Raw genomic sequence first — 22096 nt, forward strand, 5'->3', positions numbered from 1 at the left:
TCAATCTCCAAAATGCCCTGCTACACAATTGTGTCATTGTGTGGACATCATAGAGCGAACCTACACAAACCTAGGTGGTACAACCTACTACACACTCATGACATATGTGTGGTTTAGCCTATTTTCCTAGAGCCATGATGAACGAAACAGCATGAATTAAATGAAGCACAAGAAGAAATGATGTAGTCAAAAAATGCAATCAAGAGATGCAGTAAACATGAGATGTGAAAGGCTAGGGTGGCATGATATAGCATGCTGTTTTACAGGAAACTTTCTTTTTAAGTACAAAAAGAACACTCTAAAATAACAATTAAAAGTATAGTATATAATATTTAAACATTTTATAGAATCTGACATTATTAAAATAAGTTCTTTATAATTTCCTAAAGTATATAATTACATAATTGCATAGCTACAATAAAACAGTATGAGATATTAAAAAACATGGCATAGTAAATACATGAACCAGTAAAATAGACGTCGATTATCATTATCAAATACATAATACAGAGTTGTATTCTCTACACTTTTGTACCACTGGCAGTTCCATAGGTTTGTTTACATCAGCATCACCACAAACACAAGTAATGCATGATGTTATGTGATGTTAGGGCTGTGATGACTTCACTAGGTAACAGGAATACTTCAGCTCCATTATAATCTTACAGGACCACAGTCATATATGTGGTCCATCATCTGCTGAAATGTTGTTTTGTGTAGTGTGATTGTACTTGTCGTGGGAAAACAAGCCACGTGTGTTAGTCAGCTTTTCCTTGCTGTGACCAAAAAAAAAAAAAAAAAAAACCTGACAAGAAGTTTATTTTGGCTCACAGCTTCAGAGGTTGAGTCTGAGCTAAGTCAACACCCTTGTTCTGGGCCCAAGGTGAGGCAGAACATCATGGCGGAAGGGAATGGTAGAGGAGAACTAGCAACAGGGGAAGCAGAAAGAAAGGGAAAGGGGCTGCAGAGAGGATGCACCTCTCCAGGGCACATCCCCGGGGACCCACTTCCTCTAGCCAACCCCACCTACCTACAGTTACCACCCAGATAATCCTTTCAAACCAGGATGGACTAATTAGGTTGCAGAACCCATAATCTAATAATTTCACCCCTGAATATATCTACATTAACACAAAAGCTTTGGGGAGACACCAAATACCCAAACCATAACAATAAGATTTACATCTGATATTATTAAAACTTACAAAGGAGCTGTGAGTTCTGGAGGGAAAGATCTCCATCTCATCTTGGTGTCTCTGATCCAGGCCTCAGCTTGACTCCGGGCTCCACCAACCCACTGGCCTGCTGTTCCTCAGCTATGGACTAGGGACTGAAGACAATGTATTCAGAGTCCACCCAACCTTTAGATTCTGAGTATTTAAACAGAAGCTGAAATCTGATCCCATTTATGTTATATTAGTTAAAGCTTATTTAAGAAACTTGAAAACTGTTTACTGAGCACCAATCACTGCCAGACATTGGACTCTTAAGTTTTACACACTTAATTATAAATAATTCTTACAAAAACCATGGAAAAGTCAGCATAATTATTCACATGTTACAGATAAACTAATCAAGGCTCAGCAAATTAACTTAGCCAAGGTCACAAAGAAAAAAGAAATGGCAAATCAGGCACTGACTCCAGTATGTCCAAATCCAAAGTCCTCCTCTGTCCATCACACTATTTACTGCATTTTTATAGCAGGGTCACCTTCAAAGCCTTATACCAAAGAAAGTAACAGTAAAGATTTTAGGTACCAACCAGACCCCTTGAGCAGATTTTTTCCAGGGTGTATTTTTATTCGAGAAATACCTCATGGAATCAGGCCAAGAAAACAAGAACACCTGGTACAGGCACACACGGGAATCTAAGCAGCTGATAAAAAAATGGGGAGGGGACTCTCCGTGCAATGGTTCAAAAAGATGCTCACAACTTTCTAAAGTTTTATTTTAAAAAAAGTTTTGGACAAAAGTAAGTGTGTTTGAATAAGCAGGAGGAAATATCTGAAGGGCACATGTCAATCAGTGATCAGGGGTTACTACTGAAGGATAGGATTAGGGGGGAAGGAATAAGAATCACTTTCAGTTCGAATATTAGTATAGTTGTTCCTTGATATCCTCAGGGGACTGGTTCCAGGGCCCTGCTTGGATACTTAAATCCTTGGATGCTCCAGTACCTAATATAAAATGGTGCCTGCAATACTTACATGACCTATGCACATCTTCCTATATACTTCAAGTCATCTCTAAATGCCTTATAATACCTAATATGATGTAAATGCTGTGTAAATCATTGTTTTACTGTATTATTTAGAGGAAGATAACCACAAAACCTGCACATGTTTAGTATAGTTGTATATTTTTTCATATATTTCCGGTCTAAATTTGGTTGAATCCACAAATGTAGAACCCACAGATATAGAGCCAACTGTATTCGCAATACATTTTACTGAATACATATGAGTTTAGGGGGTTTTGTTTGTTTTTAAGCAAAAAGGAGAAAACACACACATCCCATACCAGTGGCCCCTCTGCCCTTGGACAGACAGGTGTCTCCTCCATCAAAAGGGGCAATCGGAAGTGCATCCTATGGCACTGTGGGGCCCCAAAGCTTACACATTTTGAGAGCACCTATTTAATGAGAAGGAGAGATTAGGAGTCCCTAATCAATTTCCAGTCCTTGGAGAACTAAGGCTCGTCCCAGATTTGCAGTGAATCATCCTGTGGGGGCTTCAGCTCTTCATATCCTGGTGTTACAGAACCCAGGTTGATTCTCAAGTGTCCCAGCCCTCATCCACCACTGATCCTGGAATGTGACATTCAACACAGACTATGTGTCCTCACTGGTCTATGTATAAGTTTTGGGGCTCCACAGTGTCACCATATACATGTACCAAAATATTCTTACATAATTTGAACCAAGCGGGAAAAGTTAGAGTTCTACAATCAAAATCATGACTACCCATAAAGCATCAAATTGCCCAATATGTTGGCATAATATCCCCAACCCTCATCAGAAAGCCACCAGTGAGGAAAATGCTGCCCACATGATCCAGAAACTAGGAGCTGATTGGCAATTAACTTTTCTGTTGTACAATAAGGCAAAGTCATGAAACAAACATCAGCCTGCCTCTGAAATTTTAATATTGTTTACATCATGGATTTTTTGGCATTTATTTTTATTTTATTTTTTAAAATGACATTAAATGGTGTTTATCTTAAATATTGAATTTTTGGCCCATAGGTGAGTGCCTCAATCTACCTCACCCTAACCCCATCCCTGCCCATCACCCAGGAAAGCCCAGGAGCCTGATGGCATCATGACACTTGGCAGCTTCCAAGCATATCTACAATCAGATTTTTGGTTGGCAGATGCAGATTTTCTGTCCCACTATTTTGCCATCAGAGTCCTCTCCTCTGACTCATCGCCCCAACACTATGACTTGAAATTCCTGGAAAGGCCTGGCTTGGAAAGGCCTCAACAGATGTCAGGAAGTTAAGCACAACATGTGAAGCGGATCTTTCACTGTGTCTCCAAGTCCAGAGTCTGCAACGGAGCCCAGAGTTCTGCCATTTTTTTGTGTATTATGCTAGGGATCAAACCCAGGGCTTCACACATGCTAGGCAAGCACTCTAGCACTGAGCTACACATCAGACCCTGCATTTTTAATTTTTAAATTTTTATTGTTGTAGAATACACATGACATAAAATTTATATATTAGCCATTTTCCATTGTTTAGTTTGCTGGTGTTAAGTGCATTCAAATTATTGTACAATCAACTTCAAGAATTATTTTCATCTTATGAACTGAAACTCTGAGCTCCTTAAACAATTCCTCCAGTTCCTGGCAACCACCATTCTACTTTTTGTTTTTATGAATTTGACTCCTCTAAGTATCTCATATAAGTAGAATCATATAAGATCTGTCCTTCTGTGACTGACCTACTTACTTTACTTAACGTAATGTCCTCAAGGCTCATCCATATTGTAGCCTGTGTCAGAATTTCCTTCTTATTTCTTTTTTTTTAATCTTCCATTGTATGAATATACCACACTGTGTTTACCCATTCTTCCATCAACAGACACTTGGATTGCCTCCACTCTTTGGCTACTGTGAATAATGCTGCTATGAATACAGGTGTTCAAATACCTTTTAAAGACCTGTTTATAATTCTTTGATACAAGGGATAACCCAGGAGAGTGCTTTATTACTGAGCTGCATTCCCAGTTCTTTTTTTTTTTTAAATTTTGAGACAGGGTCTCACTAATTTGATGAGGATCTCTGTAAGTTGCTGAGGCTGACCTCCAACATGCAATTCTCTTGCTTCAGTCTCCTGAATCACTGGGATTACAGGGGTATGCCTCTGTGCCCCTGTTTTTTAAGTCTTTTGGGCATGTACTCAGTAGAATTGTTGGATATTTGCTAATTTTATGCTTAATCTTTGAAAACCACCATATTACCACAGTGGCTGTACTATTTTACATTCCCACCAGCAATGAGCAAATATTCCCATTTCTCCATATTCTTTCCAACAATTATTACTTTATTGGGATTTTTTTCCCTCAGAGTATCCATCCTAATGTGTGTGACATGACACATCTCATTTGTGGTTTTGATTTGTATTTCCCTCATGATTTTTGATGTTGAGCATCTTTCCAAGTGCTTTCCCATTTGTGTTTCTTTGGAGAAATGTATACTCGAGTTCTTGGCTCATTTTTAAAATCACATTGTGTGTTAATCAGCCTCTGTTATGATAACAAAATATCTGAGTCAATTAACTTACAAAGAGAAAATGATTATTTTGGCTCATAGTTTTTGAGAGTCCAGTCCATGATTGGTAGGCCCCTTGGCCTTTGAGCCGTGGAAAAACAGCCCAAAGTGTGTGTGGCAGAGTTCACCCACTCACCTAATAGCCAGGAATAAAAGAGGAAGGGGGCTGTCCCACTAACACTGTCTAGGGCACACCCTAGAGATCCCCACTAGGCCCCACCTCTTAAAAGTTTCCCCGTTTCCCAATAGCACCACCCTGGGAACCAAACCTTTAAAAAATGAGCCTCAGGGGCCATTCAAGATCCAAACTATGGCAGGTCATTTATTATCATTGTTTGACTGTAGAAGTTCTGTTTGCTTTCCAAATACTAATTCCTTATCTGATATATGATTTTCAAATATTCCTCCCATGTCATAGGTTGCCAGATACTTGCATTTTAACAAACTCCTCCTCAGGTATGCTAGCACAGAATCTGTAGACTCTTCCTAGAAGCAAGTTTCTAAGGATCAGGACCTGCAGAGGAGCAAGACCCCAGCTGGAGAAGATGCTGACTCCATTCAGCATTTTGGGTCATTCCAAGAAAGGCAGCAACACTGACCTGAACACCCAGAGACACAGGTCTCTATAGAGAGAGAGGAAACCTGTAAGAATCATGCAGGTTCTAGCACCCAGAAACTGATGACTTTCCCCAATTCCAGGGTGAGGCATCACTGGGCACCACCTCTAACAAAAGCATGATCCTAAAGAGCAGGCGCCACCCAGGGTCCCATCCTGTGATGGCAGGAGGGGATGCTTGTGTCTATAAAGTGAAATTAGGATTAGCAGTGCCTGCCTGGCTTATTTGTATGTGATCGAATACATGGGATCAGAGAAGTCTAACAGTTCCCTGGAATCAGTCTCCCTCAGATAACAAGGGAAAACTGTATTTGCATTTGATCAGAGCTAATTAGTAACACCCTGTATTCAACCCAAAAGTTCAATAACTCCACACTCATCGCAAGACCAGCCTGGCAAAGTATAACAGGTGCTCTTGGCATCTGGCCAGAAACACCTTGAGTTAGAGCATTATCTTACATGATTGGCCTTTGAATCACATAATAACTCCAAAAACAAATGGGCATGGACTCACATTTTAGATAATACTCAGATAATTTTTTTAATCTACTGTTTAATTCTGATAAGACTTCATTTTTGTGATCTTTTCATTGCTCTGAATTAAAACTACTATGTAGCATTAGAAGCACATCCTATGATTCCATTATTGACAATTGTAGATTAAAATATGCATAAGTCCAAGATGATGGTCCAGAAACCAGCAGCACTAGTGGAAAATGATAATTTTAGTGGTGCCACAAATACACCCAGAGTGTGACTGTAAAGCTGGACATCAGAGCTTGCTGCAGATGGGGAGATCCTGGATTCAGGAGCATCCTCATATTGACAGAGAGACTCTTGGCACAGTTTATTTCTCCTCCCTTTTAGAACAAGCTATGTTTTTCTTAGAAAATTCAGATTATAAAATGGACAATGGAGAAATAAGAAAAATTCTGCATCCCCTATCAAAACCACAAGGTGAATAAGTTAATGAATTTCCTTTCTTTCTTTTCCTCTTGTTCTGTATTCTCCTTAAAAAGAACAATGTCTTCATAAGAACACTATTGACAATAACTAAAAAGAGCAAACAACTTAATCAATTGATGAATCCTTGCAATTGATTATTACTGAGGCATAGAAGAGAATGAAGTTCTGACATGTGCTGCAACATGGATGGAGCTTGGAAACATTATGCTCAGTGAAAGAAAAGCCAGGCATGAAAGGCCACATATTGAATGATTCCGTTCATATGAAATATTCAGAAGAGGCAAATCCTTAGGGACAGAAAGATTAGAGATTGCCAGGGGCTGGGTGCAGTGAGGGAGGAATAGGAAGTGATTGCTAATGGGGACAGGAGGGGTTTTTTTTAGAGGTCAGAAAAATGCTCTGGATTTAATAGTGGTGATCTTTTTTAAATATATATTTTTAATTTGTTCTAATTCATTATACATTACAGTAGAATGCATTTTGACACATCATACATAAATTGAGTCTCACTCCAGTCTACAGCCTATAAATATGGGCCACGTTGTAAAACACTCATCAAGGTGAGGAGCTGCTTTGCCATATGGTACAGAGAGGCTGAATTTGACCTGAGTGTGTCCCTAAGGGGAAGAGCAGGGAGTCTCAGCCAACACACCAGAAATGGCCTGCTGGACCCAGGCCATGACCTCCAAGGGCAGTGGTGGTAAGTAGGCGGGAGGGTGGAGCAGGAAGGAAAGATTGTGGGTTTTCATCCTTGTGCCCATAAGGAAGGGTGGTTTGTGCCAGTGCTTTGGCTGGGGAGTTTGTTTAATTCTCTGCAGTGGAGAGTTTCCAGGCATGCAGGTGCTGCCTCAGGTGGGGCCCACAGGTATCCCTAGGAACCAGGCCAGGGCAGATCCCAGAGAGTCATCAGTACAGAGATGGGGACCCACAGCACCTGTAGCTGTGGAAGAATACCAGCCACTGTTCCTACATGGAGAGGGCTCTCAAGAAAAGCCAGATATCATGGTCTCCCTCTTGGTTAATAATGACAGCTAATTGTATTTATATACAAGGATCAAACCAAGCTCATGTGTGGGCCATATGCAGCAGTGGGTGAGAGTTTGAGTCATCTACTTTAAATATACACATGAAACAAGTGGTTTCTTCTGGCTAAACTGGTCCACAAATCAGTCATTTCACTGTGGGGTTTGCTGTTAATTTTGGCTCAAGAAACAGCGTCATTGAGTAAACAGACTCATCTAGCAAAAAAACAAAAAACTAGCTTTTATGTTTGGAAGCCACTTCCCATGGTCCTATCTTCCCAGACCAAAGGTACAGACACCCTGTCTTTACAAGCCTCACTCTTGTCCCTGCTCCAGCCTACTTTAGAGTGTGCTCCACTGCCTCCTGTTCTCACCTCATGTGGTGTAAACACATTCTAGATGGTCAGATTGTTAAGTCTCCCCCATATCCCCTCATGCCCCCTAGCTTCCCACCACCACCCATTTCCCAGTTCCCTTCACAGAAAACTTTCTCACAGAGTGACATTTGAAGTCCACACTTCCTCAGCCCTTTCATTATAAATCTACACAAATCCAGAGAATGATGGCAACATGTACCTGGACCACCATCCATATTATACAAAAGATAACTTGGACGTGTTGTAGCACATCTCCAACTCCCCCCACCTCAAGGTTCATCACGGACAGGTGGTACCCAGCAAAAGGGTCATTTAGTGATAACTAAGATTCCCACTTAATTCCAGTATCTCCCAAATACTACACGAATGGTATCCCAGATGAGGCTTAAAACACTCAAAAGCATTTCCGTTTCAGAAATGAGAAATAGCTCAGAGGACTTGAGAGTTGTGCTGGTGATGCTCCTGTTTTGTCCCTAGTGTGACCTCCACTGTGCCTTCATTCAGGCAGACAGACATCACAGCTGGGATGAACATCCTCAAGGGCAGATTTTAATCCCCAATACAAAGCATTCCCATCATTTCTCACTAAGGCTTTCAAAATGACCATTCCTGGTGAATAAGAATATTTCACAGCATGGGGCATATCTCTCCTCAGGTAGAAGGATCCAAAGGGGCTTGTACATGAATCACGGGAGGCCCTGCCCTCCTTCCTTTCACAAGGACATGTTTTGCAAGAATGAGATGGGTGATGCTTACAAAGTCCAACTTGCAGTGGGACACTGTCACTCTAGAATTTGTGTGACTAATTTCTAAGCAGTTGGGAAGCATCGGTTCAACAATTTTGTGGCTGTTGGTTACAACCATGGCATTTATTCAGCACTGGAGTGTGACAAGAGGGGAAGAAGGAATGTTTGACAAAGGGGGCCCTCCACCCATTGCCTTTCACCTACCTTAGCCTCTGAGCAGCATTCAGGAGCTGAGCTCCTCCCCAGGTGAGCAAAGACTCATTGAGCACCCCAGCTCGGCTCCCTTCTGTTGTGTGTTCCCTGCTGGGCAGGTGTGAGCACTAGGGATAAGGCTGCTGTACACAGCATAAGGGCTGAGAGGCATGGCAGTGGTCCATCAGATGATTCATTCATTCAATCATTAAAAGGCATCTAGTGGCTGGGGTTGTGACTCTGTTAGTAGAGCTTGCCTAGAATGTACAAGGCTCTGGGGTCCATCCCCAGCACTGCCAGAAAAAAGAGAGAGAGAGAGAGAGAGAGAGAGAAGGCATGGAGTATGGATTGTTCATCAGGAACTCCTGGAGGCACGGGTAATATGGCAGATCACTGAGAAGGGAAGAGGTGTGTGAAGGACAAGGAAGCAGGAAGCTGGGGTGAGATGAAGAGTCAAGGGAGCCTGACTGAAGAGAAGACATTTTGAACACAAGCTGGAACAAGGGGAGGGCATGGTTTGTATGTCTTGCTTCCGGAAAAAGAGTCTGCAGGCAAAGAATGGCCCCCATCCCTCTTTTTATCCTCAGAAAGTTCTATGACATTTCTAGAGACTCCGTAGTAACATGTCCTGTTGAACTGAAGATATTCTCCTCAACCAAAGTTTAAAAGAAAACAAAGGTTAATATTAAAGCAAAACACTTCACTCCTCAGGGAGAATATGTTAGTCACATTCTAGAACTTCTGTGGGAGGAGGGAGAGGATTTTCAGTGAAGCAGAAGGACTCTAGATGCCAGCTGCACTTGCCCAGAGCCACCAGCAATGGCTGGCACTCTGCATCCAGAGAAGCCCTCCTTTTCAGAGTTTGGAAGGCAAAATGTAAGGCCAATGCCCTGCTGAGAAGTCACAGATATACTGCACAGGCAAGATAAGGAGGAGACAGGGACACACTTCTGATGACGGAGGTATTTAAATGTCAGCCGTGACAGAACAGACTTAGTAATAAGAGCCAGGGGCACAGTACTGCTCCGGGAGCTTCTTCCTTAATTTCGTGGCACAAACCCTGGAGGACAAGAGGCATGTGCTCCTTTTGATCATATGGAAACCGAACCTCAGGGGCAAGACTCAGGTTTTCTAAAATACCCGTGTTGATACGGGTTTCCTTGGCCATGCCTCTTGCTGGTACCTTATCCTAGGGTGACTGAAAAGGACGGAAAGGAAAGAGTCCATAGGGCGGGAACATAGGGCAGGGCTAAGAAGGAGGGCCCGGGAGTGGGAGCTGGGAGCGGGAGATTGAGTAACAGAAGAGGAGAGGCACAATAGGGAACCGGCCGGGAGGGGGCAGGGCCGGTGGGCGGGGCGGGCAGTCTTTTCTTCTTTCACTGGCTTCACATTTTTTAAGGGCACAGGTCGGTTATTTTGCAGACTCTCTCTCAGTTTGGGTGGTCTGACGTGTCTTGATCAGATTTAGGTTTTTCATTTTTATTCTTCTCAATTCATTTACTCAGGAGCCTAGTGGACTTTGTTCCATTACTGTGATTCGCGTTGTGTGTTAGGTGCTGCTCACTGTATTTCTTTACTATCAAGTTACTGACTCCTTCTTTGTAATTCAGTCGCACTGAGAGCAAACTTATGACCCTTGACTTTCTGAGTCTCACTTATTTAACATAATGCTCTCCAGTTCCATCCATTTTCCTGCAAATGACACGATTTCATTCTTTTCCATAGCTAAATAAAACTCCATCATGTATGATATGTCATGATCATTGTACTGTCATGTGTATCTAATTAAAAGAAATTTTTAAAAAATTAAAAAAGAAACCAAACTACTTGAGTTCATGTAAAAATTAAAAGCAAAATGCAGCCTGATGTAATTGAGTTTTTGGATTAATTAAAAATATTGGAGAATTTTAAAAATAAAATAAAATAAAACTCCATGTGTATATATACCACATTTTCTTTATCTATCCTCTGTTGACAGACACCTAGGCTATTTCCATAATTCAGCTACTATGAACTACACTGCTATAGACATGGGACATGGGTGTGCATGTATCACTCTAGTGTGCTGACTTCACAGAGATATCCTCTGTCTCCGTGGCAGAGTAACCTATTCAAGAGTTTGATATTTGTTTAGAATTCTTATTGTCTTTAGTTGACATATAGTCCAAATAGTATGACCCCTGTGTTTTTATAAACAAACACAAGTATGCTCTCCCAGCTTCTCTGGGAAGTGAGGCATGAAATGCAAAAGGGGAATGGGTATTTCCTTTCAGTCAGAGAATGCTCTGCTTTGCTATTTGAGCTGAGCTGCTCTTACATTCCACATGAGAAGACTAGGCCGAGGACTTCTCTGCACTTTATCCTTTGAGTGGATGCTTTCCTCTCTTTAGCACAAATGTTTAGCACCAATGACATAGTGTTCAAGCAGTCATTATTTGGAGGGAAACAACGACAGTGTTGCTTTTGAAGGTCCCTGAACAAAGTTTTATATTAAAGAAGTCAATTGATCAGCTGTTTCTGAGATCTCCCAGAAAGGCTCTCCAGGGAGGGACCTGAAGGTTCTACCTGTAGGGCTAGAAATGGCTCTTGTGAAGCAGCAGTTGGGGTTATCAAGTCCTTGACCTAGATCGGGTCAGGGGGCCTCTGTGACATTGGGTTGTCACTGTTAGGCAACCTCCGAAGAGACAAGGGAATCCCCAGATCAGCAGCATTGCCCTGTGGGTGGGACAGCAGGAAGGCAGCACTGAGGCCAATTCCACTAAACACCTCAGGTCATACCCTCGTCTCAGATCATACTGTGATTCTGCCCACGGAGACCGTCAGCAAATTACCAAGGACATCAGACTGTGCTGGCCATAGATTTTCTAAGCTCTGACTCAGGATTTGTATGCTAACCATCTCCATTTCCAAGCATCTGCCAAACAGTCCACTACTGCCCCCAGAGACACGCACACAGACACAAATACCAGACATTCGCATACCACACACATCATACACAAACCACATAATACATGTACACATACCACATACATAACACATACCACACACACACACCACACAAACACACACATACCCCATAGATGCACGACACACATATACATACCACACACATAAATACCCACTCACATAAACACTCATCACACACCAGCATACACACATTCATTCACCAAGCATACATCATACACACACATACATAGACTCAAATACATCATACAACACACATGCCACAAACACACAAAAACCACAAATGCACTCTGAGCCTGCCTCCCACCCTACTCTGCCAGGGACTTCTGGGTTCCTATACCCCTGCCTGCTGGTACACCGTGCCCTCCCTGGGAAGGCTCTTCCCCCTCTCTCCACCTACTGACTCCCACAGTCCTGGGAGACTGTTGGAATAACTTTCAGTTTACAGCTAGCAGCTAGCAGCTATGAGAGTGCTTGAAGAATCTACACTACAGGCCTGATAGGAACGCCTGCAGGATGGGATGCTCTGCTGTAGCAAGCCGTTAGTGAAACCTCATCCTTAGCACTTGTGGTTAGCATTGCCAAGCTGCCGGACCAGGAAACTGATAGCCTGGAGCTTCAGGCATGAAACTCCTTACTTAGAAAACCCTCTCACCTAGGGACAAAGACCCTTCCTGATGATAACAATATTTAGAGCATCCTCATAGTGCGGTTACATTAGGCAGAAGATGATTGGCTTATGGATACTACCTTGCTTATATATGATTGATGGGCACGCCCCACTCGAACCCTATAACAATTGTATGCTTTCCAAAAATAAACTGAGCTACTGGACGACGACTTGAGGATTGTCTCCTGCCAGTTCTCTCACGGGCTTCCAGAGTCTGTGTGTTGATTCCGCGGCTCTACCTGCGCGCGCACACACACACACACACACACACACACCCTCCCCCCACCCTCCCCCACTACTGAGGTAGCTGAGCAACTAATTGACCACACCAGTGACAGGAACGTATGCAGGAGACAAGAATAACAGAGCCTTTTGATATGATCACTTCCCTCCTTTGAACCTCCATGTGAGGGTGCTCCAGATGACTGAGGATAAGAAGACACACACAACAAAGCCAGCAGGGGCCACTGTGGCATCCGGCATGGGTGCGGCCACTGCTCTAGGACCCAGCCACAGCTCTGCTGTCCCTTTAGCTTGGTGTCTCCTCCACCCCACATTTGCCATTTCCAGATGGTGAACAACACTTGCCCTGTAGTTCATGTCCTCAGAAGTCCCCACGACACCTTGCACAAAAAATATCTTCAACAGATAGGGGTGCTTAGGTTCAGCAAATGGGAACCATAAATAAATGTTCCAAGCCTTATTACTAGCAAGGCTTAAGTCCACCTTGATTGGAGGTGACTATTTAGACATATGCCTGTTAGTGTCATATTAGTTTTATAAAAGTAAAATATTGAACTCTGTCGATGGTTTGTGGATATATCAGTCTAATTTTTATTTCTTTCTCTTTCAGGGCCAGAAAGCTTGGATAGAGAAAACATTTTGCAAAAGGGAGTGTATTTTCGTAATTCCCAACACCAAAGACCCAAACAGGTAAGTTGGGAATCCATAGTTAAGACATTATTCAGACCTGGGAATATCAACTGTTCTCCTAGTATTTGGGGGAAGGGAGGAGATGAATCAAATAGGGTGACCAGAATCTAGTCCCTAAATGAGTCACTAACAAGGCAGTCACTGAGCTAATAAGTTCCTTTGTTAAGATATAAATAGCCTTAGAAAAAAGTGTCTATCACTTTCTCTAATATGAACTCTCAAAACCAGATGGTCCTACAGTGTTCCTCTTACCCTTAATGAGAACAAGAACTTGAGAATTTTGGACAGATGTCCAGGGTATCTTCTGGGCTTCCTTAATAATTTCATAATTTAGATGAAAAGGAATTCCCATCACAGGACAATCCGGGTGGTTAAGGTAATTTTCTTAAAGGGCTTAACTTGTACACAAATGTCAAACAATTTCATTCACATATATGAAATTGCATATGTTATTAGCTGAAGATAAGGCCTTCTGAAGTCATGCAAGAAATCAGAGATGGATTTAACTAAAACATTTCATTTCTGAGGGAAAAAAACTTGTAAGGCTGAGTTTAGGGATGGGAGAATTGATTTATCCATATATTAACCATGAAATCCATCTACCTCACTGATTTCGAAGTGCACAGACTCTTAGAGATCACCTGGATCAAATTTTACACATGCAATCACAGTTTCCCCAAGAAGTCCCCAAGCTCCCCTGCCCCACATACTACCCTGCACATTCTTCTTCCTGCTTGAACCCCAGTGATTGTCCCTCAAGATAGAAATGCCATTATGGGACAATACCAGTGATCACACAAGTCTTTTCTTTATTGTCCCTCTTTATTTTGTGGCACCTAAGCTCTCCTCTATAGTAACTATCCATGCTAGCCCCTGTTAGCACCTGCCAACATGACAGCCTGCCACACAGCCAAGTGGTCAGGCAGCAGAAGAGGCAGAAGAGCCTCAGGGCTCACACACAGATCTCCTCTGTGAGCTCTATGCATTCTCTAGCATGGACTCCTAAAAGCTAAAATTTAAACAAACAAAAACTATTTAAATCCCTTGTGAATAGTCTCAAAGGCAAACAACAAAGGGGAAAAAAAGCTTATTCAAGGAAATCTACTGAAGTTTGGTAGGAGACATCTGTGGAATTTAAACAAAGAGAGTTTCCCCAATCCCAACTCAGCAAGGTGGAGACTCCACTCTGTTATAGCCTAGAACACAGGACTCCCTCTACCTTCAGCTCCCAATCAAAACTCCTTTGTCCAGAGAGGAGCAGGACTCTGGCATTTCTCACCCAGTCCTCTGCTACCTATTGTTGAGGCTAAGTCCTGGGTGAGAACAGTTGAGAGGTGAGAGCTCCCTTCCATCCAAATCCCATGTACATGAGCAGCAGCCAGAGAAAATAGGAGTAATTATACTGATTTTGGAGAAAATAGACATTAAGGCAAAAAGTGTTGCTAGAGATAAAGAGGATTTGGGGGGGGGTATCAGTGATTGAACCCAAGGGCATTTAACCACTGAGCCACATCTCCATCCCTTCTTAAATGTTTTATTTAGAGATAGGATCTGGCTAAGTTGCTTAGGACCTCACTAAGTTTCTGAGGCTGGCTTTGAAGTTGTGATCCTTCTGTTTCAGCCTCCTGAGCTGCTGAGTTTATGGGCATGCACTAAGAAGAATATTTTTAAATGAAAAAGGGGTCAACCCACTAGGAAGTTATATACAATTGTAGACATATATGTGCCAAAATAACAACATTCCAAAATACATGAAACAAAATAACAGCATACCAAAATCAGTGAAGCAAAATTGACAGCAATAATGGTAGATGTAAGCAATTCAACAATAATAGAGACTTCAAAAATCCCTTTTTCAATAACATAACCCTTGGAAGATCAACAAAGGAATAAAAGAATTCAGCAACACTATAAAGCAACTAGACTTAACAAACATCTATAGAACATGCCACCCAAGAACAGAATCCACATTCTTCTCAAGTGCATGTGGGAAGATGCTCTGAGCTATGTTCCAAAATAGACCATATATTAGTTCATAAAACAAGTCTCGATAAATTTAAAAGGGTAGAAATAATACAAAATATGTTCTCCAACCATAATGAAATTGGAAAGAAGAAACCAATAAGAATGAAAAAGTTGGGGAACTCATAAATATGTGCATATTAAAGCCACATACTCTTAAATAACCAATTGGCTCAAAGAAGAAATCAAAAGTGAAATAATGAAAATGTCACAACATGCCAAAACCTAAGGAATGCAGCTAGAACAGTGCTGAGAGAAAAAAAAATTGTACTTGTAAATACCTACAGTAAGGAAGAAGAAAGTTTTTAAATAAATAACCTAACTTTTTACCATAAGAGACTGGGAAAATAAAACCAACTAAGACTAAAGCAAGAAAACAAAAAAATTCATGCTTAAAGTGGACTTCACTAAAAAGAGAGAATAGAATAGACAATGCCGCAGCCCGGCTGGCTGGGCAAAATAGCCGGGGGCGGGGGGGTGGGGGGGGGTGTCGAGCAACTTGTGTACATTGATACAGCAGGAGTGGGAACTGTTTATTGTAGGACAGGAGGGGTATATATACATTCCACGCAGCTTATCTTAATTAACATAAACTAGATACAGCAGTCAACCAATAAGGAATCTCCACACTTAATGGCTCGCTGGCATTACTTCACAAACCACCCCCTCTGGCAAAATGCCAGGCGCCATCTTGACTTGTTTACAGACTCTAACAAGATAGTCTATTCTATTCTGTTCTATTCTATTCTCTGCCCTCCATACTGGAGAAAAGAGAGTTTTTGATAGAGAAAATCGGTGCCATCCAAAACTGTTCTTGGAAAGGATCAACTAAACTGACAAACCTTTAGCTAGATTGATGACAAGAAGGAAGACCGAAGTGACTTGAATAAGAAGTGAAAGGTGAGACATCACTACCAATTTTATACAAACAAAAAGGAGTACAAGGAATATTATGATTTGTACACCAATGAATTGGATAATTTTCATGAAATGCACAAATTCCTAAAAAGACCAAAACTAACACAAGAAGAAATACACAATCTGATTAGACTTATAATAGATAGAGATAGAGGATTAGTAATAAACAACAACAACCAAAACTCCTTGCTGGTAGTTGACTAGTAATCAATAAAGCACAGGTTCTGGTGACTTCTCTGCTGAATTTTAAAAACCATTGTAGGAAGAGTTAAGATCAATTCTTCACAAACTCTTTCAGAAATAAAAGAGAAGGGTATATTTTCCAGCAAGTTCCATGAGGCCAATACTATACTGATACAAAAAGTGCAAAACATTATTTAACGAAATTAATAGAGACTTAACTAATTGTGGAAACAAAAAATGTTAACAGATTGGAAGATGTATCATGGTTAAAGTGGCAATGCTGTCCAAATGATACACAGATTTAACTCAATTCCTGTTAGAATCTCAATTAATTTCTTTGTAGAAACTAACAATCCAAGTGTAAGGTTCACACATAATTGTAAAGAACCCAGAATAGTGGAAACAACTTTTATATATTTTTGTATATAAATATATATTTATTATATATATTTATATATAATAAATAAAAATACATATAGTCATAAAAATATAATATATAAACTTTGATATATATGAATATATCATATATATATATATAACTTTGATATATATCAAATATATATATATATATATATATATATATATATATATATATATATATCACATGTGTGTGCACACTTACGTAAGGAATTTATATCCAGGAAATACAAAGAATTCTTACAATTCAATGATAAAATAGGTAAATAACCCAAGTTTTTCAAATGGAACTTAAAAATGTTCATGTGGAATGTTCAAGTTGAATGGCAAAGACTCTGAATAGACATTTCTCTAAGGAAGATATTCAGATAACCAAAAAAGATATGAGATACTTAACATCATTATTCATGAGGGAAATGCAAATCAAAACAACAATGAAATCCTACTGCACACCTGGTAAGAGAGCTAGAATAAAAATGTCAAATAATCAACAGTTCCAGAGAGGGTATGAAGAAATCAGAAGCCTCATACACTACTAGTTAAGATACACAGTGGTACAGTCCTTTTAACCTGCGTGGTGGATCTTCAAATTATTAAGCATAATGTAACCATATGATCCAGTATTTCCACTCCTAGTAGAAGAAAAAGTATGCGTTCCCACAAAAACCTGTATATAAATGTTCATAGCAGCATTATTCATGGTGGCCAAAAAGTTAAAACAACTCAGATGTCCCTCAAAGTACGATAAAAAGTTTATCCATCTATATTGGAATATTATTCAACCACAAAAGGGAATAAGTACTGACATGTGCTTCAACATGGATGAATCTTGAAAGCATGCTAAATGAAAGAAGCCCTCTCTCCACAAAAACTTCATCTTATATGACTCTACTTATATGAAATATGTAGAAATCTGCAGAGATAGATGTATGTAATGTACAAAGACCAAAAGTAGATTTGTGGTTAATGATGTCTGTGGGAGGGAAGTTGACATGTAGTTGTGGATAAAAAGTAGATAGATGTTCAAGTGGAATGGAGATTTTCAAAATGTACAAGCTGAAAATGTTCTAAAATTGTGGTGGTGATTGAACATATCTGTCAATACTAAAATCCATTAAATCATACTCTTTAAATGAGCAAATTGTGTGGTATATGAATTATACATCAATAAAGCTTTATTTTGCTGGGAGTGGTGATACATGCCTGTAATCCTTGCAATTCGGGAGGCTGACACAGGATGATTGCAAGTTCAAGGTTAACCTGGGCAACTTAATGAGGCTCTATTTCAAAAAATAAGAGACAGTGCCTCAGTGGTAGAGTGCCCCTGGGTTCAATCGCCAGTCCCCCCCCCCCCCCCCCCGCATGCACACACACAGTTTACAAGGAAGGGAAGGTTGGGAAGGGGTGGGGAGGAAAGGAGGAAAGGTGAGGGGGAGGGAGAAAGGGAAGAAAGGAGAAAGGTGAGGGAAAGGAGGAAAGAGAGACAGGGAGGGAAGGAGAAAGGGAGGAATAGAAAGAATAGACATTTCCCTAAGGAAACCTGGAATGGTGGCTCATGCCACTAATGAATTATCCAGAAGGACAGTAAGAAAATTCCAAGGCTGCCAGCATGAGTACAGAGAGCACGTGCACATTGCTCACACATATCGTCCAATAAAGACATCCTCTCTTGTCCCAAGCCCATGTCTCCCCAGATCTCCCAGTCCCTGGCTCCCCCACCCACTTGCTGGTGTGCATGACTACCCTCAGGAAGTTCCTCATCCCAGAAGCAGACCTCCCCTCCCTTCTTTCCCATGTCACTTACCCCTGGGTCCCATCTGCAGCAAGACATCACTCCAGGCTACTGCTTGGAATTCTGCTGTTCTTCCAAGCAGACATTTCAAGTTTTGGTGGATCTAGTTCACATAAATATGTGGCAGCTGAAAGTGACTGAGTGACAAAGGAAACCCTAAGCTAGGCTGCTAGGAAAGGAAGCTACACAAGAATAAGGATCTTGGACGGAGAAAGCTGGAAAAGAGAACACCATGAGAGCACACAAGGCTGGCTGAGTCATGGAGAGATACTATAGAATGAGATCCCTGAAGCCAGGGTAGGTTATTGCCCAATGGCACAGCTGCTCAGGGCAGGAAAAGACATTCTGGTACTTATTGGAATACTTCCAATATTACCCGGTAGAGAAATGTTTTACTAAGTTCTGGAAGGTCAATCCTATGTTCAGAGGACATGATTGCATTACATCACAGAATATTTATTAATGTCCAGCATGTTTAGCTCATATGAATGTCATCAAGACATCAAAAATATTTAAAGGGCTGAGGATGTGGCTCAAGCGGTAGCGCACTCGCCTGGCATGCGTGCGGCCTGGGTTCGATCCTCAGCACCACAAACAAAGATGTTATATCTGCCAAAAACTAAAAAATAAATATTAAAAAACTCTCTCTCTCTCTCTCTCTCTCTCTCTCTCTCTCTCTCTCTCTCTCTCTCTCTCTCTCTCTTAAAAAATATTTAAAATATGTCCAGCAAGGAAGGGTAGTCATCCAATATAAATAGAATAGTATATGAATAGATAAGCATGGATTATCTATCTGAATAAATACCTCTGATCGGGCCCAACTCACCTAATCAGGTTAATTTACTTTTGCTACTAGAAGGGAAAGGAAAAAAATGTTTTCTGAAAGACTCTGCTTTACCCAGCATGGTGACACACTCCTGTAATCCCAGTGACTTGGGAGGATAACAAGTTGAAGACCAGCCCTGGGCCACTGAGCAAGACCTGTCTCAAAATAAAAAATAGAGTGCTCCGGGGTTAATCACCGGTACTGGAAAAAAAAAAAAAAAAACAGAAATGACAAGTAAAAGACCTTTCTTTGCTTTTTTTTTTTCCAGGTGTTGCTGTGGTCAACTAATCAACCAGCATATCCCCCCTCTGCCTAGTGCAACACCCAGCAAAAATGAAGAGGAGAACAAACAGGCAGAGACTCAGCCAGAAAAATGGTCTGTCAGCAAACACACCCAGAGCTACCCAACAGATTCCTATGGGATTCTTGAATTTCAGGGTGGCGGATACTTCAATAAAGCCATGGTAAGGGGGGGCATTCGGACATGATGCCATGGGAACCACAGCTTTCATCAGGAGCCTGTCCCCCAACTCCCAGCTACAGATACCTTCATGGGTTGTGTGGTTCAGTTCCTCCTAGATATTTCACTACAAAGCCAAGGAATTTATCTGTGCCCATGGATTTTTAGCAACGAGACTTGGAGACTGGACATCATTGTACAGAACATGCAGTTTCTCAGAGATTCCAGGCGTGTGTTCTTTCAGTCAATTTGGAATAATACTCCATGTGCCCAGTCAGACCATTTTTGAAATTTCATTTTATTTCACTAGTCTGAAATCATCACTCAAATAAAATTCAGATGTATTCCAAATATCACAATACAGGGTCTTCTGGAATAGGGACACTCTACATATTAGCAAGACATGAAGAAGCAGCTTATAAAGACTAAGGTCTCTGATAATTAACTCCTTCACCTTGAGGGGGTGGTTATATTCAGATGTGGGACCACGATCTCCTTTCCCACTCATTCAATAATATCCTTGTCCAACTTCTTGGATCATTGTTCTAGCTAAGCTAGCTTTGGAATTAATTCTTCCAAGGTTATTATTGCCAGATAAAATAAAGGATACTCAGTTTAAATTTCAGAAAAGAAACATATTATTTTTTAATACAAGTATGTCCTAAATATTGCATGCTGTATTGCATTTAGTAGAAATATTGTATTAAAATATTTTTCATTATTCATCTAAAATTCAAATTTAACTGAGTGAATTAGTCTGTTCAGTTGCTATAACTAAATATTTTAGACTGGGTAATTTATAAACAACAGAAATTTATTGCTCACAGTTCTAGAAGCTAAGAAGTCCAAGATGAAGGTGTCAGCAGATTTAGTGTCTAGTAAAGTCTCACCCTCTGCTTCATAGATACTCACAAGAAAGAAGGAGTAAACAAACTCCCTTGGACCTCAGGGCATTATTCATTAGCCTTTAGGAGGTGGGTTAGTCACCTCCTGTAAGTTAATCTATTAATATTTTCATTGGGGATAAAGTTTCAATATATGCATGTTGGGGAAAGACAAATATTTGGACCACCGTATTGAGTATCCTGTATTTTTATTCATTAACCCTGACAACTCCTCCCAAAGTTGCCTTTAGTCACTCAGCTACAGACCCACACAGGGGTCTCTGGGACACACAGAGAGAGAGACAAGACAGACAACTCCTACTTGGACATGAGCAATAACCCTGCACCCCCTCTGACCCGAGAAGCAAAACCAAGAACAGGTGCTGAGCATCGCACACTCTTTTACAGTATATCCGTGTATCCTATGACACCAAGCCAGATTCCCTGCTTCATCTCATGGTGAAAGACTGGCAGCTGGAACTCCCCAAGCTCTTAATATCCGTGCATGGTGGTCTCCAGAACTTTGAGATGCAGCCCAAGCTGAAGCAGGTGTTTGGGAAAGGTCTGATCAAGGCCGCCATGACCACAGGGGCCTGGATCTTCACAGGGGGCGTCAGCACTGGTAAGAGCAGGCCCTTCCTTCACTGTAAATGTACATACCCAGAACTCACTGTGGACCCCCAAAAGCTTCCTAGTAATAATGGTCAGAAGACAAAATATGTTGCATCTTGATGTTAATTGTGACAAAAGTGAAGTCTTTATTCCATAGATTTAAAAAAAAAATTTTGGTATGATGCATTTTGTTTAAACAGCAAATGTCATAATTCTGTTAGCTTTCCATCACTACAACAAATGCCTGAAACAATCAACTAAAAAAGGGAAAAAGTTTATTTTGGTTTACAGTTTTAGATGTTTTAGTCCACAGTTAGTTGGCTCCATTGTTTTGATCCAGTGATAGCGTATAGGTTCAATTCATGGTGGGAATACGAAAACATCAAGACCAGCAACAAAAAAGAGAGGAAGAGACTGGAGTCCTGCAATCCCCTTAAGGGCACATCCCCAGTGGCCTAAAGACTGTACACTAGGCCCCACCTCTTAAAGTTCCCACCACTTTCCAACAGCGCCAAGTCAAGGACCAAGCCTTCAACACATGGGTCTTTGGGGGACATTCAAGATCCAAACTACACAATAATAATAGTAACAATAGTAATATCTCTGGGTCACCTACTATGCAAATTTCCTTGAACTGAGCCCTGGGTGAGCATCATCTTCAATTATACTGTTCAAAAATCCTTTCTCCAGTTCACAGTACAGTAAACTGAGGCATAGAAAGGTT

The 22096-nt window shown here is 41.0% G+C and overlaps 1 protein-coding gene across 1 annotated transcript in view; it reads left to right on the forward strand.

The window, feature by feature from the left end:
* Positions 1-22096, forward strand: part of TRPM1 (transient receptor potential cation channel subfamily M member 1) — a gene marked incomplete at both ends in the record, with an annotated part of 139166 nt that overhangs the window by 50793 nt on the left and 66277 nt on the right. The window contains 3 exons of the mRNA XM_081291346.1: positions 13179-13258; positions 19685-19880; positions 21169-21382. Of these exons, the coding sequence (XP_081147472.1) occupies positions 13179-13258; positions 19685-19880; positions 21169-21382 (490 nt within the window). The remainder of the gene's footprint in view (positions 1-13178; positions 13259-19684; positions 19881-21168; positions 21383-22096) is intronic.

The sequence above is a fragment of the Spermophilus citellus genome, assembly GCF_964194105.1.
Source record: "Spermophilus citellus genome assembly, chromosome: 4".
NCBI lineage: Eukaryota > Metazoa > Chordata > Mammalia > Rodentia > Sciuridae > Spermophilus > Spermophilus citellus.